The sequence below is a fragment of the Oreochromis niloticus genome, linkage group LG23 (assembly GCF_001858045.2).
Source record: "Oreochromis niloticus isolate F11D_XX linkage group LG23, O_niloticus_UMD_NMBU, whole genome shotgun sequence".
Taxonomy (NCBI): Eukaryota; Metazoa; Chordata; class Actinopteri; order Cichliformes; family Cichlidae; genus Oreochromis; species Oreochromis niloticus.
Window position 1 is genome coordinate 30,693,666 of NC_031986.2, and position 16,345 is coordinate 30,710,010.

General features: G+C 39.7%; 1 protein-coding gene across 1 annotated transcript; it reads left to right on the forward strand.

The window, feature by feature from the left end:
* Positions 1–9,231, forward strand: mep1ba (meprin A subunit beta a). The gene is made up of 15 exons (XM_013270737.3): positions 1–142; positions 283–310; positions 553–603; positions 687–730; positions 1,917–1,995; positions 2,085–2,202; positions 3,234–3,412; positions 3,571–3,789; positions 5,324–5,473; positions 6,971–7,186; positions 7,418–7,674; positions 7,986–8,196; positions 8,286–8,462; positions 8,663–8,928; positions 9,044–9,231. The coding sequence occupies exons 1-15, from the start codon at positions 101–103 to the stop codon at positions 9,086–9,088; spliced, it is 2,082 nt and encodes a 693-aa protein (XP_013126191.1). The 5' UTR covers positions 1–100; the 3' UTR covers positions 9,089–9,231.
* Positions 9,232–16,345: the final 7,114 nt, after the last annotated feature.

Here is a 16,345-nt window from a genome sequence, read left to right on the forward strand (position 1 = left end):
GTTATAAAATGATCGTGAAAATCTTCAGCACAAAAACAGGTTAACAGCTTTACTTGAGCCACAGCAGGCCTTCAGAGAGCATCGCCCTGCAGCTGGAACCATGAAGCTCAGGTGGATCATTCTGGTGTTTGCTCTGGGATTGGTAAGAGAACCTCTTCATGTGGATACAATAAAAGTATCTATTACATTTCCAGGCAGGATTTGAGTCCATTCAGTTTCACGTGGATAATATTAAAGTTTTCTCTGTTGATTGATTGTTGTGCTTTCTAATTTACTTTACAGACAGCAGCCAGACTAACCGGTGATACAGGTGAGCTAAACAATATGTTTTAGGTGGTGATGTTAGGGTTAGGGTTAGGAATTACAATGTTACACCCCAGAAGTGTTTTAGAGGAATGTTGAACTTGTAATGTCACTGTTCCATATACTTCTTTTTATTACTCATCTGCATATTAATGCTTTAGTAAAACAACCTTTTTCAGCCAATTCTGCATTCATGTTATTAGAGTTCACAGGTCTTTTATCTTATTATCACTGATTCCTTACCTGCAGAAATTGATGTTGACGAAGGCCATGACTGGGACATCATTAACATCAATGAAGGTTTGTTATTGTTCACTGTTCTTGTTTCATTTTGCTTGATAATGTCTCTCGTCGGTGAACATATTTTACTTTTTTCTCTTTAGCGGCTGGGCTGGACCTGTTGGAAGGAGATATTAATCAGGAAAAAGTGAGTTTATCCTTTGCCATGAAAATCCTGAGTTTTATATTTTCATTTCTTTTGGGTTTTTTCTATATTTTAGTAGTGCCACTGTGTTAAGTCTGGAGCTTTTACCATCTTTGTAATCTGGTTTCTGTTAGTGTTTAGGATTATTTAGAATTTTGATTGTTTGCGTTTTAATTAGTCTAGCGTTCCTAGTGTCTTCCTGTATCTTGCCAAATCTTTGTCCAAGATGATAGAGATTTCCTATTTAGTCGCTTCCTGTTTTATTTTGATAGTCATTTGTTTCTTGTGTTTAAATTTTAATTAAATTTCCTGTGTTGTGACCTTGGTTGGTGCAAGCTGTGTTTTCTTTTATTTCTGTTTCCATGTCCATTGTTATCTTCTGTGTATTTATGGTTTCTGTGTGCCCTCAGTACTTTGTCGTGTTGTACCATTTCCTGCCTGTTTACCCCGGACTTTCCTGGATTCTAGTGTCTTTGCTTTGGGGATTCATTTTAGCCTCAGTTGTGGATGTTATATTTGGTCACTCTGGTGTTGGTGTGCAAAAAGCCCATTTTTATGTGTATCTCACTGACTTAAAACTGAAGATGAGAAATATATTCCTCACCTACAACATTTTATTTAAGTTTTTAAGGGCTTGTGCAATTAAAGGAGCAGGTGAAAAAAATTAATTGTTGATTTTTCTAGAACAAATTAAAAGACTATATTAAACATATTATTATATATTTCCACCATATTTTATGCATTTTTTTTTTTACTATTCTAGTTTTTAGGTCATTTTGTCCTGTTATTTATTTATCTTCTGAAATAGCTTATAGCACCAAATTGGGAACTTAACATCTCCTTCTAATCATGTCAGTGAACCAGCGCGTGATATTTAACATAATGAAAACACAGACAGACTGCATATAAAAGATGACCATAAATTCTTGGTCAGAAAAGTGATGGCAGTGCAGAAAGGCTTTAAATCTGCATATTTCTTTGTTTAAATGGTGTCTCTTCTGCTTGCAAAAAAACATCCAGTTGTTTGTAATTTTGGTTATAGGCTCGAACACTAGTTTCAAGTCATATTACATCATAAAATTAATTTTGTAAATTTTTGTAATTATTAGAGTCTTAAAGCTGGATAAAAGAACGTTCACTGGCTTAGTGGGCATTTTTACAACATAACAGCATTCGTGTTTCCCTTTAGACATCCGACAGAAACTCCATCATAGGTGATCAATATCGCTGGCCAACAACCATCCCCTACTACTTAGAGGACAGCCTGGGTAAGACATTCTGGAAACTCTCATTCACAGCACTTATGACTCTATGCACCAAATCATAACGCTTCTCTATGTTATTTTGTACTTTGTAGAGATGAATGCAAAGGGGGTGATCCTGAAGGCTTTCGATCAGTACAGACTGAAGACCTGCATTGATTTCTCGCCGTGGAAAGGAGAGGAGAACTATATCTCTGTTTTTAAAGGCAATGGGTGAGTCAGGCTTCAACCATCTGGTGGCTTGTTAAAGAAACTATGATAACATTTGGTAATCATTTCCATGCCCATTCCCTATAAATATGGTTCTATTATAAAAAAAAAAAAAAACACCCAGCACGCCCCTGCGGGCGGTTTATCCTTCAAGCTCGGGTCCTCTACCAGAGGCCTGGGAGCTTGAGGGTCCTGCGCAGTATCTTAGCTGTTCCCAGGACTGTGCTCTTCTGGACAGAGATCTCCGATGTTGTTCCCGGGATCTGCTGGAGCCACTCGCCTAGCTTGGGAGTCACCGCACCTAGTGCTCCGATTACCACGGGGACCACCGTTACCTTCACCCTCCACATCCTCTCGAGCTCTTCTCTGAGCCCTTGGTATTTCTCCAGCTTCTCGTGTTCCTTCTTCCTGATATTGCTGTCATTCGGAACTGCTACATCGATCACTACAGCCGTCTTCTTCTGTTTGTCTACCACCACTATGTCCGGTTGGTTAGCCACCGCCATTTTGTCCGTCTGCATCTGGAAGTCCCACAGGATCTTAGCTCGGTCATTCTCCATAACCCTTGGGGGCATCTCCCATTTTGACCTTGGGACTTCCAGGTTATACTCGGCACAGATGTTCCTGTACACTATGCCGGCCACTTGGTTATGGCGTTCCATGTATGCCTTGCCTGCTAGCATCTTGCATCTTGCATATATCTATCTATCTATCTATCTATCTATCTATATATATATATATATTTCTATGGTTTATGATACAAAATATATTCAGATAAAACTTTTACACAACTTAGTGACATAAATAAACATAATTCATAACACTTGACATAACAAATAACTGGTAAATGAAATCAATTACAAAATCTAAAAAAAAGAGATGATAATTAAGTGATCAATTACATTATTAGTGGTGGCTTTTATTGTATTACCTGTTTGCCTTCTGCTAATAGTCACACAGTTTGTGAGTTGAGCCTGGAAGACTGGAGATCTGTGTGTTTAGAGATTTGTACATCTAGATTTCTTCCTCTACAGATGCTACTCCTATGTTGGCAACCGGCATGTGGGGAAGCAGGAGCTTTCCATTGGTAGCAACTGTGATAGTCTGGGAACAGTTGAACATGAGTTCCTGCATGCTCTCGGCTTCTGGCACGAGCAGTCCAGAGCTGACCGTGATGACTACGTCAACATCATTTGGAATCAGATTCAGTCCGGTAAGAGTAACAAGTGTGAATTACACCTCATTTAATCTAGAATTAGATTATAAAACCATTAGGAGTTTGTGTTTCCCTTATATACCTGTTGTCAGAATAATGACAGACAACTGAAATATTGTGTCAAAGAAGGGTAATTTCTTCCTGGTATTCCTCAGGTAAAGAGCACAACTTCAACACATATGATGACACAGTGTCCAGCGCACTGGGGGTTCCCTATGACTACGGTTCTGTGATGCACTACAGCAAGACAGCCTTCAGCATCGGCTCAGAGCCGACCATCGTCACAAAGATCCCCCACTTCATGAATGTGATTGGCCAGAGGATGGGGTTCAGTTCTAGTGACCTAACTAAGCTCAACCGCCTCTACAACTGCAGTGAGTCATGACAACTTGTCAGAAACGAATCACATATAGTACAAGAAATGCAGAAACCGTACAGAATATTCACAGGTACAGAAGAAAACATTTCACACTAGAAAAAAACTATTGAGTACTAATGAACTGATGTTATAAATTAAGTGTTAATGGCCTTTTTTTCTTAGAACTATGTTTAACCAAATGAAATACTAATCATGTCATGCAATAAAAATCTCTTTAGTGACTCTAATGTGGATTAGCATGCTAAGCTAACATGTTGGAGTAGATAAAATCACCTGAGATAGATTATTATTGTATTAAATGGAGCGAAAACTGAAAATATTTTAAGAGGTTGTTGTTGTTTGTGGTGACTCTTTGAGCATTTTCCAACAATTTAGACAATTATGGCAAGGAAATTTAAAATTTACCCATACTCAACCCAAACAACAAGTTCTGCAAAATTCATGTGGTAATTTGTGCACAGTGTAGCAGACAAACAGAACTGATCACAGATCATGAAACAAAGCATGAAAGAAACATTTGCTCTTTGTGTTCAGTGTGCAGAGAAAGCATATCTTGCTCATTTTCATCATTTTCATATCTTCCTATTTTTCTTAAGTCATCATCAGCTGAGCATCAAGAAGGGAAGAAGCATGAAGATGGAAAACAATATTTAAATTCATAACACATCATGGGTGTTGTTGTAAAACAGTAGCCAAAAATTCTACACGTATATTGAATCTACAGTGACCGATGGCACTTTGAACAAACAATAAATTGAATCAGTTCATTAAAACCAATGTCCAATGATAACCAAGCAGTGTTCCACAGATTAAAGTCTGTCTGGCAGAAAGTGATGAGATTATACACTGATAATCTTGGACAATAAACCACAATCAGTCTTCAAAGTTTAATAGTAAACCATAGTTTAATCAACAGATTAACTTTCCTCACGCTACACTGTACAGTGTTATGTAAGGCACAGGTGATCGGCACAGGTGCCGATTTGTTTCCTGTCTTCAGGTCAACACACAGGTGCTTTGGAAGTCTGCGAGTTGTTTTCTAGACCTAGAAGCCTTTTGCACTATTGTATCATAATATAGCCACATGTGGATGGTTGTACTCTTGCTGTTTGTTTGCGTTATCACAACTTAGTTGTCAGGCTCTTTATCAACACCTTGTTTCTTTTTAACAGACTTCAATGCAGCCCAATAAAACTTGGATCTGTGATAACACAGCTGATGAGAGTGGGCCACATCAATAACTCTTGCATAACAAGTTTCCATAAAACAAAAATATTATACTATGATATAATATAATTAGAATATATTGATTATGAAATACCAATAAACCTAAAAGACCTGGCAAATATTACATTATATTAAAAGTGTCAACTTCCTCTCCTTTTTGCTTATTTCTCAATTTTAGCCATCTTTTTTCCCCAAAATTAAAACGTTGTAATTTTTGTAAAAAGGGAAAATGTCAGTGTTCTGTCCACAGGACTAGATCGATTCCTTTGAGCAGTGAAAATGTGATTGCTTCCTCTCGACAGCCACGTCTTCCACCTTTGTGGACAGCTGTAATTTTGAGGAGGAGAACATCTGCGGGATGATTCAGGGCTCTGGCGATGCAAAGTGGGAGCAGCTTGCTTCAGTGGCTGGAGGACCTCAGACTGATTTCACCAATTTGGGACAATGCGAAGGTAACCATGAATAATCACAAAAATGTGTGTTATTATGCTAAGCCTTCATGGAAGGATCCTTCCATGCACAAAGGGATTCTTAATCCCAACAGTTCTCCCTTAGTTAAATAAATAGTTTGCACTACAAAAACATTTAGTGCACTTTCAAAAACTGGACTCTGGTTTGTGGAGGGTGGGGATGTCTGAGGAGAGATGTTGAGCGGAGTCCCAAGGAATGATTACCTGTGTGCTCTTATCTGAGTTAAGAGCTACTACTTTGGTTACATGTATCTGAAAAACAAAGAGAGCCGAGGTGATTTACAGCTGTGGCCTGTGCAAAGTTCAGGCTGGAATCAAGATAAAGTGATTTATTGTTTTCACAAAAACACGCTTAGTTTGTTAGAAAAATAACTTGCAAGTGTTTATATGATAAACTTGGCAAGGATAAAATGCTTCGATACTGATCTCATTAAAAGAGAGAATCATTCTTTATTTGGTTTTCTATTCATTAAGTTGAACTACTACTGTACTAACAACAAAAATACAAACCCAGTATCCCACTGCTTTAATACCAGGGGTACATCAAGAGAATAGAAACACACCTGAATCAAATGATTAGTTCATTACCAGGCTTCTGGAGAACTTCAAGACATGTTGAGGAGGTAATTTAGCCATTTAAATCAGCTGTGATGGATCAAGGACACATCTAAAACCTGCAGGGACACCGGCCCTCGTGGACTGAGATTGGGGACCCCTGGCCTAGTCTGTACAATACTTGGCAAAACTCTTGAGACACTCCTAATTTCTTTATATTTTCATTCCATAATCAAAATAATAATATTAAATAATCTAAATTTGAGTCCATCTTGTGATTTTTAAAGTGGTCTTGTGCAATAGTTTTTCATGCTTTCTGAAGGTCTTTCAAAGTTTTTCTTTCGTCATTGGCTGCTTTATCACTCAGTTTCAGTCCAGTCCTTCTACATGACCATTGTAAGCAGAATGCTTTGTTGTTTGTTGAACCACTAACCACTGACCTATTATTCATTTAAGCATTAAAAGCACGTAACTAATTTGATGAACTAGTGTTGTGTCTGCACAAAACAGAAAATTTAGCAAAGAAACCATTTAAATTCTACCAGTAGGCACTTTGTTACTAGAAGTCTGTTGCAAAAACACATAATTTGTTTCAATTTCTTTAGTCGAACCTAAGAAAAATACTAAAGGTAACACAGTTTGACAGGCATAAGATAATGTATGTAATGAAGTTGATTCTCAATTAGCTGATAATTTGGCATATCTCCAGATGTTGTCCAATGAGTCATTAAAAAATCTGAGGAAACTGGGAAAAAGAAAAAGACAAAAGAAGAAGCAGATGCCTTAAAAAGAAGAGAGATGCATCAAGCATCTGTAGTTGTTGGAAATACAGTATTTCAACAATTATGTCATTCACAGGCAATCAGGTTTACTGTGACATCACAATGTTGATGCTTAATATCACCCTTGACTTTTGCTGCCCAGGGAAAGGTTACTTCATGCACTTCAGCACAGCCTCTGCACTACCTGGCGAGCGTGCTTTTCTGGAGAGTCGCTGGCTTTATCCCAAATCTGGACCCCAGTGTCTGCAGTTCTTCCTCTATAACTCCGGGGCAGACGATGATGTTCTCAACATCTGGGTGAGAGAGTACGACAAGGCCAACCCCAACGGGAAAATGAAGCTCTTCCACAGCATTTCAGGTAAGAAATGACATAAAGAGTTGTGATTGTGAAGGTTATTGTTAAAGGTGTGATTTGGAAAGTTCTGAATTTGGTGACACTTAGCGAAAGCATCAATACATTTAACCGAGATTTGTAAAAAGAACAATTCAATTAAGTTTTAAATGAATGAAAAACTTTATACACGGATGTGTTAAAGTTTGGATATAATTGATAAATTAAGAGTTAACATCTGTTCTTCTGTCTTTGTAGGAGGTGTCATGGGCTCCTGGGAGCTGCACAACATCAACCTGAATGTGACACAGAAGGCCCGAGTGGTTTTTGAGGGCGTGAGGGGAATGAATCCATCAAAGGGAGGTTTCTCTTTGGATGACATTAACCTGTCATCCACAAAGTGTCCTCATCACATCTGGCATGTCCGTGGCATCAACGAGCTGCTGGCCACCACACCAGCTGGAAAGAGAATGGGCAGCCCTCGCTTCCTGTCACCAACAGGTTACACCTTCCAGGTAAATTACTATTAATTACTATTTAATATTTATATATCTTTTTAATTCTGTTGCATTAAAAATAACTGGAAACACTTCAAAGTATGGTCCTCCATAATAAATAAAACACTATTTTTGTTTATTTATTTTTTATTTATGATGTTCAAATAGATTTAGTCACTATTTTAGAGCCTGTATTTTTCAAATGGAAGAAAAACAAAAGGTTTTTGAACCAGTGTACATTAGGTAACGTGGAAACCCTGTGGTAGCTACAAAGTGCTCGTCTCTACCTTTAAAGTGCTCAGTACTTCATATTGCCCTGTCCTCTTCAGGTAGGTGTGTACCTAAACGGACAAAGCAGCAATCCAGGGTATATGGCCATCTACTTCCACCTGACCTCAGGCCCCAATGACGACAATCTCAAGTGGCCATGTCCATGGCACCAAGTAACCATGACCTTGATGGATCAGCAGTCCGACATCAGGCAGCACATGAACATGAACCGAATGATCACAACCGACCCTGAGAGGAAGTCCTCTGATGGTAAGAAGCAGGGCAACAGGTTAACTAATTATTTGCCAAGTCATTCCGGGTTTTCAGTGAGCTGTTATGTTTCCATGTTTTCTCTCCAGGTACTGAGTTCTTCTGGGATAATCCCAAGATTGTGGGCTCTAAAATAACTGAGTCTGATGGCAGTTATTACTATCGAGGCCCAGGGTTAGGAACAAGTAGCTTCATCACCCACGACAGACTGAGGAGCAGATACTTCATCAAAGGAGACGACGCCTTCTTCCTCTTCAGTCTGGAAGGTGAGGAAGCTTTTAGACAACAGATGGGAACCACAATGTTATGATCAGAATTACAATTCTGAGCCAAGTATTATGACCTACCCCTGTTTGGTTAGCCTTGCAATTTTTGGAGAGGCTCCAACATAATTGCCTGGCTCTTAGATGTGTTCAGATTTTATAGCTTTATACCCCAACAATATAGTTTCCTTGTCTTCCCTCAGATATATCAGACTTGTTGAAGACGCAGCCCATGCCCGACTCTGCCGTCCATGGTGATGAGAGACCGATAAAGGCAGCAGATCAAGCAGCTCCACAGGGAGCTGTCAATAACACCACTGTAGTCATAGCTATCGCTGGATCAGTGGCAGGACTCATGCTGGTGGTTTCCATGCTGATTGTGGGGAAAGCCTGGAGGACGAGTAAGATGAGGAGACAGCAGGAGAGCACGGAGGGGGTGATCATACATAACATATCTGGATTCGTGGAAGTGAGTACGAGTAAAACAGAGTCAGCACATCTTCAGTTGTTACTGTCCCTTCTGTGCTGATTAGTCTAAAGAAAATGTGATCAAATCCACATTAAATTTCTCTTTTTTATTACAGGAGCAACCAAGTAAAGATGTATCATCTCCTTTCACTACACCGTGATGGGCAGTCAAAGGAAACATGTGACAGTGGCCAGAACAGAAACCACATTATGAGTGACTCAGTGATTTCTGCAATTGTTTAATCAGATTGTCACCAAGTGCAATCTGACTTTAAATAAAATAAAATCTGACAGCATTTGTCCACCTCCTTGTCCACCTTGTCTTTTTTCACAAGACTGCTGGGAGAATCAGGTCAGGATGTTTTGTCATTTACCTTTAATGTAGGACACAATTGATACACATCAGGGGATTATCAGTGGTTTTTTCCCTGGTTCCGAACCCTAACCATCGATGTGTACGTATGTATGTATGTCCATCTAAAATTTACTTTACCTGTGTTTACACTACTGTAAATGCTTTGGTTCAGGTGGTAAGTGCAGAACGCAGGACACATGTCCAACGCTGATGGCTGAGGTGCATCAGTGAAATTAGAATGAGGGAATTACGTAAACCAAAATAAATTACACAAAAGATTTGCTGATGATATGCGTTTTTTTTTTCTGGATCCTTCCATTGAGTTGGAGAAATATTTTTGGGGAAAGTAACCCAGGAAAAGGTTTGGGAATCAAAGCATTAGTGTTTAGATTTTCAAAGGCGAATAACCTGGATTTTAAGTTTAACCACACAATTAGCTTTAGTCTTAAGAGCTTGAGAAAAAGGCGACTGGACTTCAAGTTTTTTTGTGTGAAGATTTTCACCTCTTATCCAAGAGGCATCTTCAGTTCTTAATGCAATTACCTCATTATTAATGTACAAGACCTTAGAGGATCTCTAACCAAACCTCATCAATCTGGTAAATTGAATTCCCGAGTTTGAACCATGCTGAGATGGTTTGTCACTATACCTGCTGACTGCAGTTCCAACAGTGACCACTAAGAGGCATTCCACTCAATATTACTGGACAGAATGAACTGCAGAAAAGAAACAAATTGACTTTTTATCCCAGTAATGTAATTTATTAAATATTATTTTATACTGGACGTAACAACCATCTTTCATTTTGGACTGTTAAATGAACATTTGTTTTACATATAGGGGTCTTTTTAAGACTTCTGAGAGAAAAAGAGAGAAAATCCAGAGTCCCAAAACACCAGACAGACTGCAGTTTCAAGTCAAGCATTGTTTTTATTGTGATACACTCAAACACAGTGAGTGTCATGGGTTACTGTGATCTGGAAGGCTCTATAGAATGGATTAACACACACAGCTTCACACATGTTGCATGCATCTTGCATACAGTGACCTTCTTACATTGTGCTTTCTCTAAGCAGACAATCTGTAACAATCAAAAACAATCATCTGTTTTCAGTGACCAGTGGGATATTCAGTAAGAAGGACTCCTCACTGAGGACAGAAATCCTCACATCCCTGTGATTTATGAGCAATCAGTCAGTTCTGAGCTTCAAATGGACCCACTGCTCTCTGGAAGATCATCTAACTTTAACATTCAGTAAACTGCTTCTCAAACATAAAATCAACAGGAAGGCCTCAACCAAAAAAAAAGGCAACACTTGTCTTGTGGATTGTCTTTCGACTTTTTAAATGATTACACTAAAAGACCTTTTTTTTTTTTTGGAGTTGTTCGGACTCGAAATGACAACAATTACTGTGCAAGTTCTCTCGCTTCTCAAATCATTTGGTTTCACTCAGCTGGTACTCCGGTCTGGATTTGGTATTTCTGAGCCCTCAGAGATTGTGCTGCCTGCTCGGCATTTATACCCAAACCTGATTTTACAACAGTAGTTGGTCAGATATTATAAAGAAAAAGGAAAAAAAACTCAGGTCAGTACTCTGGGACCTGTTTGTGCAGAAAACACACTTTTAAAGCTGCACTAATCAGTGTCTTTGTTGTCAAATGACAAAGGGTAACGTGAAAGATGTCATAAGGAGTGACTGTCGTCTCAGCTCCACAGAGCTTTTTTTTTTTTCCTGAACCCATGTAGAATTATTGTTTGGATTTATTAGCTTGAAAAATCAGATCAATTACTGCAGCTTTAAAAGATTTAAAAAGAAAAAATTACAATTATTCACACGAAGAACACTTTTCTAAACACTTTGTCAATATGCAGCATGTTAAATTCAAATTCAGCAAAAAAAACTGAACCAACAGGACATTTCTACTGTTGTAGCGTTCTTGCTCACGTTTAGCTCGCTCATTTCACTGTCAGTTGATGTTTCGTGTAAATGAAGCAGCTGATGTTCTTTATATTTGATCTAATCTTCAGCTTTTATCTGCTGTGCTGTAAAGAATTTCAAGATATTCCTTTGATAATGTGCTTTCAATAACAGGACAACATACAACAGTTGTGTTAAAGATTAAACAGCTGGTGGCACTTTTTCATATTCACTCACTCTTCAGCTCTAAACTGACTCCCTGTTTGTCATTTCAAAGGACTTTTCGATTGCCTTTGCAAGCAAACTGGCATATAGAGCCATATCACCACACACATACACACATGCTGATGGAGCAGTATAGTCCCACCACATATTACACATCACGCCATGCACACAGCTAGAAGGCTTTTAACTTTTTCACTGCTATTTCATCCTCCACACAGGTGTACACACATATAAGACACTATCTAGATGCACAATAAATGTGCAGTGAAGATAAAGCACACTCTGAAAAAATATATCTTTGATGGCAGAAATATAGAAAATGGACTGACTTAAAGCTGCACCTTGATTCACTAGCAGCTACAAGGACACAAGCTGTAACTCCTAGAATCATGTACTTCAACCTCAGTAAAGACAAACCCAGAATTTCAGTGAAGCAGATGGAATATGCAGAGAACAAATCTCATTTTCTACAACTTAAAAAAAGTTGGAAAAGTAAGTGCTTAGGAACCACGTTTGAATCACAGCAGTGGATTTGGGAAGAAGGATGGAAGACTCCAACAGCAGGCAGGATGAAATTGGAAAAAAAGGGGGGGAAAGAATCAAAATCCTCTGCATACACACTCAAATGCAGGTCAAAAGTGGGAGAGCTAACTGGAAGAAAGACAAAGGAAATCATCGCCCACCTCTGAACCCTCATATTCTTCATTTGTCTGCCGAACAACATCATAAAATACTCTGAGCAGCTTTAACCCTTGGAATGTCCTGGAGCCATTTTTCATCCACTGTGTTTTTTAATTTCAAGCCATTTTCACTGTGTTGAATAGAATATAGCCAAATTTGCCAAACATTTTTTTTTTTTTTTTTTTTTTAATTTTTAGAATTGCGGTCTGAGTTCATTAAATTAGCTTAAAGTGGCTAAGTTACAAACCGCCATCCACCTTTTGTCCTAGAGCCAAAAAACGCCCCATTGAAAACCATTATAAACGCCATTTTTCACTGCACGATCATTATGACTAAATCGAATTTCAGCTTCCGAGTGTGGGTGACATTTTGAAGTCCGGGCCTTAAAATTGTAATTTTTTATTTGTCCAATAGGTGGCGCCCTTGTTTCATATTTCAGCATTGAACGAGCTCCAGCCAAAAAAAGTCAGATTTTGAGCATGTCGTTCTGCTTTAGAGGGTGAAAAAAGAGTGGTGTTGTGTGTCACTATCAATGACCTTTATATTTAAAAAAAATTAAAGGTCTTTTTGCCTTAAAAAAGAAAAAAAAATGGTGTCTGTTTCTAACTTTAGATAAAAGTATGTTTATGTCTAAAATCAGAAGCCTTTCCTCTTTGAAGTCCACCCTGCAATACAAACAAATCTAACATCAAATCAAGAACAAAAACCAAATTAGACTTTATTTTGTCTTCAAGCTCAGCTTGTTTATGTAGGTACACTGCAGCAGAGGTTATAAGAATAAGCCGTAGCGCGGGAGTAGGCATTTTCACGATGGCACGGTATTACAACACCGAGGAAGTCGTGGATATTCTAATGCGCACTGACAGCGAGGATCTCTCCTCTTCACCCGCCGAGAATGACTCTGACTCCGGGGATGACACGGAGGATTCGTCTTTCCACACCGATCAGCAGGAGCCTTCTTCTGATTTGTCTTCTGGAGATGAGAACGAGGGGGAGATGCACGAGGAAGCAGCGATGTGGACCTCCAAAAACGGCAAGATATGGTCCCCGACAAACACCGAGACGCTGCGCTACGTCGCAACAGCCACAGGGCATATTCCGGGACCTACCCACTACGCCGTCGCCCGAATTTCTGACCCACTCTCCAGCTTCAGGTTGTTCCTGACTGATGAGATCATGAACCATATCGTTGCAATGACAAACCTCCATGGCAGACGCACAATCTCAGCCTGGCGAGATTTGGACAAAGACGAAATGCTGGCTTATGTGGGGCTGCTCATTTTGGCCGGTGTATACCGGTCAAAACACGAGCCCACCTCCAGCCTTTGGAGTGAGAAAACCGGAAGGAGCATTTTCCGGGCCGCAATGTCCCCAAAAATATTTTCTCACATCTCCAGCGCCCTCAGATTTGACGACAAGCTCTCCCGACCTGCACGCCGTACTCTCCCTTTCGGCAGGTATGGGACATGTGGACACACCGCCTGATGATGTTGTTTAGCCCAGACCGAGACCTTACGGTGGATGAGCAGCTGGTACCGTTCAAAGGAAGGTGCAGTTTCCGACAGTACATTCCGAAAAAGCCTGCTAAATACGGCATAAAGGTTTGGGCAGCCTGTGACGTCAAAACATCGTACGCCTGGCGGCTGCAGGTTTACACCAGGAGAGCAGCGGGCGAACCAGCCGAAGTAAATCAGGGGATGAGGGTGGTCCTGCAGATGACCGAGGGGCTCCAGGGACACGTCGTCACATGCGATAACTTTTTTACCTCATTTGAACTGGCAGAGGAACTCAAGAGCAAAATAGCTCTAGTCGGCACAATTCGGCAGAACAAACCAGAAATTCCACCCGTTTTGCGCCAGACAAAAGGAAGACCGATCTACACGTCCACCTTCGCCTTTACATTGAGGCACACCCTAGTATCCTACATTCCCCGACGGGGCAGGAATGTGCTTTTATTGAGCACCAAAATCGCACGCCGGAGGTCAGCGATGGAGAGAAAAAGAAGCCGGTGATCATTGATGACTACAATCGATGCAAAGGAGGTGTCGACAACCTTGATAAGGTGGGTGTCATTACGCATCAGTTACGCACACCTTTATTCATTTTTGCTCATATATTCTTGTGTAAAATATACAGAGGTTTTATGTTTTGTTTTTTTTTTCTTTTTTTGTTAGGTTGTCAGCACCTACTCCTCCAGGAGACGGACCAATAGATGGCCAATGGCTCTCTTTCATAACATGATAGACATCTCCCTGTACAACGCCTTCGTGCTGTGGACCTCAGTAGATCAGGCCTGGCATCAGCAGAAGCCACACGAGGAGGCTCTACATAGAAGAGGTGGGAGAAACCATGATCAAGCCTCATTTATCGAAAAGAGAGCGCCTTCCCCGCTCATCAACCGCTGCTGGATTAGTCAGAGCTGCGCAGGATGGTGCTGCTGCAGGCCCCTCTGGAGTGACACAGCACGGGCAGAAGGCACTGTGAGCTTTGTTTTGAGAAAAGGAGGCGAGTTGGAAACACCTGCAGCAAATGTGGAAGGTTCACCTGTCGAGCCCACAGCAAATTTATCTGCAGCCACTGCTCTACCTGAGCAAGACATTTACCCCCAGCCACACAAGCCCCCCTCACGCGCTCTCTCTCTTTCTCACACTGTCACTAGCTCTCTCTCTTTCTCTCTCATATATTTCCCCATTCCCAACAATATATATGTTCTTGTTCATCGTTGAAAAATAAATGTTTATTTGGTTCAAACTGATCTTGTATTTTTATTTACATAATGCTTTTTATTTTATTTTAGAAGGCAATAAGATAATATGCATTTAGAGGGGCAAGAGTGAAAAACCATGCTCCTGCAAAAAAACTAACGGCGGATCAAAATGAATGTCAGTAGTAATCTTTGGACCATCCAAAGGCCTAATTATAATAACAATCAAATATTACTTCAAATGTATTTTATGGAAAATATTTAAGTTTTTTGTTTTTTTCGGCTAAAAAACCAGTGCGCTCCTGTAACGAAACTGGGATTTAAAGGGTTAAACCCCCCGAAATATAATTAAAACTTTATATGAATATTTCAGGGAGAAGTAGTTTTAAAAGACTGACTAATTTAAAGTGGAAAAAAATATTAATATATAATATTTTTATAGCACTTTTTCTGGTGTGGTCGATTTTTGGCTCTAGGACTAAATAAGGATGTGTTTTTAAGGACATTCCAAGGCCTAATGCCACAAACACACACACACAGAGAACCAGATACTTCAAACACTAATGCATTCGCACATAAAGTAGTGTGCATTAGTGCTGCAACAAGCAGTCGTGTAAATGAAGAAAATAAATTTATAATCAACAACCTTAACTGAGTGCCTAAGAAGTCTATCAAGACAAAATAATGGATTTAAGTCTTAAGTGAGGAGCTGCCTCAGAGACAAGATAGAGATACAAGCCTCAGAGGGCATAAACAGGAGGCGTAACACTACCGTAGATATTCTGATTTGCTCACACTTTGCTCTATTATGAGTGATAAAAGTACATAAATGCAGTTCCTATCTGCAGGGTTTCAAAAATGTAGCCAGACAACCATCTGTGGATTACTTTCAGGCCAGCGTACGTTTTCAGTTGCTCGAGTTGCTGCGAGTGCCAGCAGCATGAGGCCGCGCTGAGCGTCTTTTTTGCCTTGAGCAAAGAAAAATGTATTTTAAACTAATATATTAAAAAACAAAAATCTAAATAAACTTTACCCAATCTCAAAATTTCAAGCTGGACTGTGGCACACATTCAAGGTCTTACTAAACACAATGCTTATTAAGCTTATGATTGCTCATAGAGTACGGGAGTTTTAAACTTGATGCACTGGTAGCAACGTGTTTTATGTCTACCCAGCAATAACTGGTTTGCCACAACTGAAGAGTTAAGCAACCACAGTAATGCAGACAGAGTAGAGGAAAGTGGAAAAAACCTAGGAAACTTCCAAGAAGAGTTTCTGATGATGTGTCTAAAAACAATCATGGTCAGCATGCATTAACAGTGTTGATGAAATGACTTCCACTACCAGACTTGGGAGACAAAGCTCCACACTGCAAGTTTACCTAAAGAAAATCATAAACAAACTCAAAAAACATTGTTTCTGCATATCATAGAGCTCACACCACCATCAGCAAACACATAAAAAAAAAACTGCAACCTGAATAAATATTCCACTCAAACATTAAAAACTGCTAAAGGACTCCCCCCACGTCTC

Excerpts from the sequence above, each read along its gene's own strand:
- mep1ba (XM_013270737.3), top strand. The coding sequence starts at position 101 with ATGAAGCTCAGGTGGATCATTCTGGTGTTTGCTCTGGGATTG. Across the intron at positions 143-282 it reads TGGTGTTTGCTCTGGGATTG|ACAGCAGCCAGACTAACCGG; the intron begins GTAAGAGAACCT and ends TTTACTTTACAG. Across the intron at positions 8,197-8,285 it reads TGAGAGGAAGTCCTCTGATG|GTACTGAGTTCTTCTGGGAT; the intron begins GTAAGAAGCAGG and ends TTTTCTCTCCAG.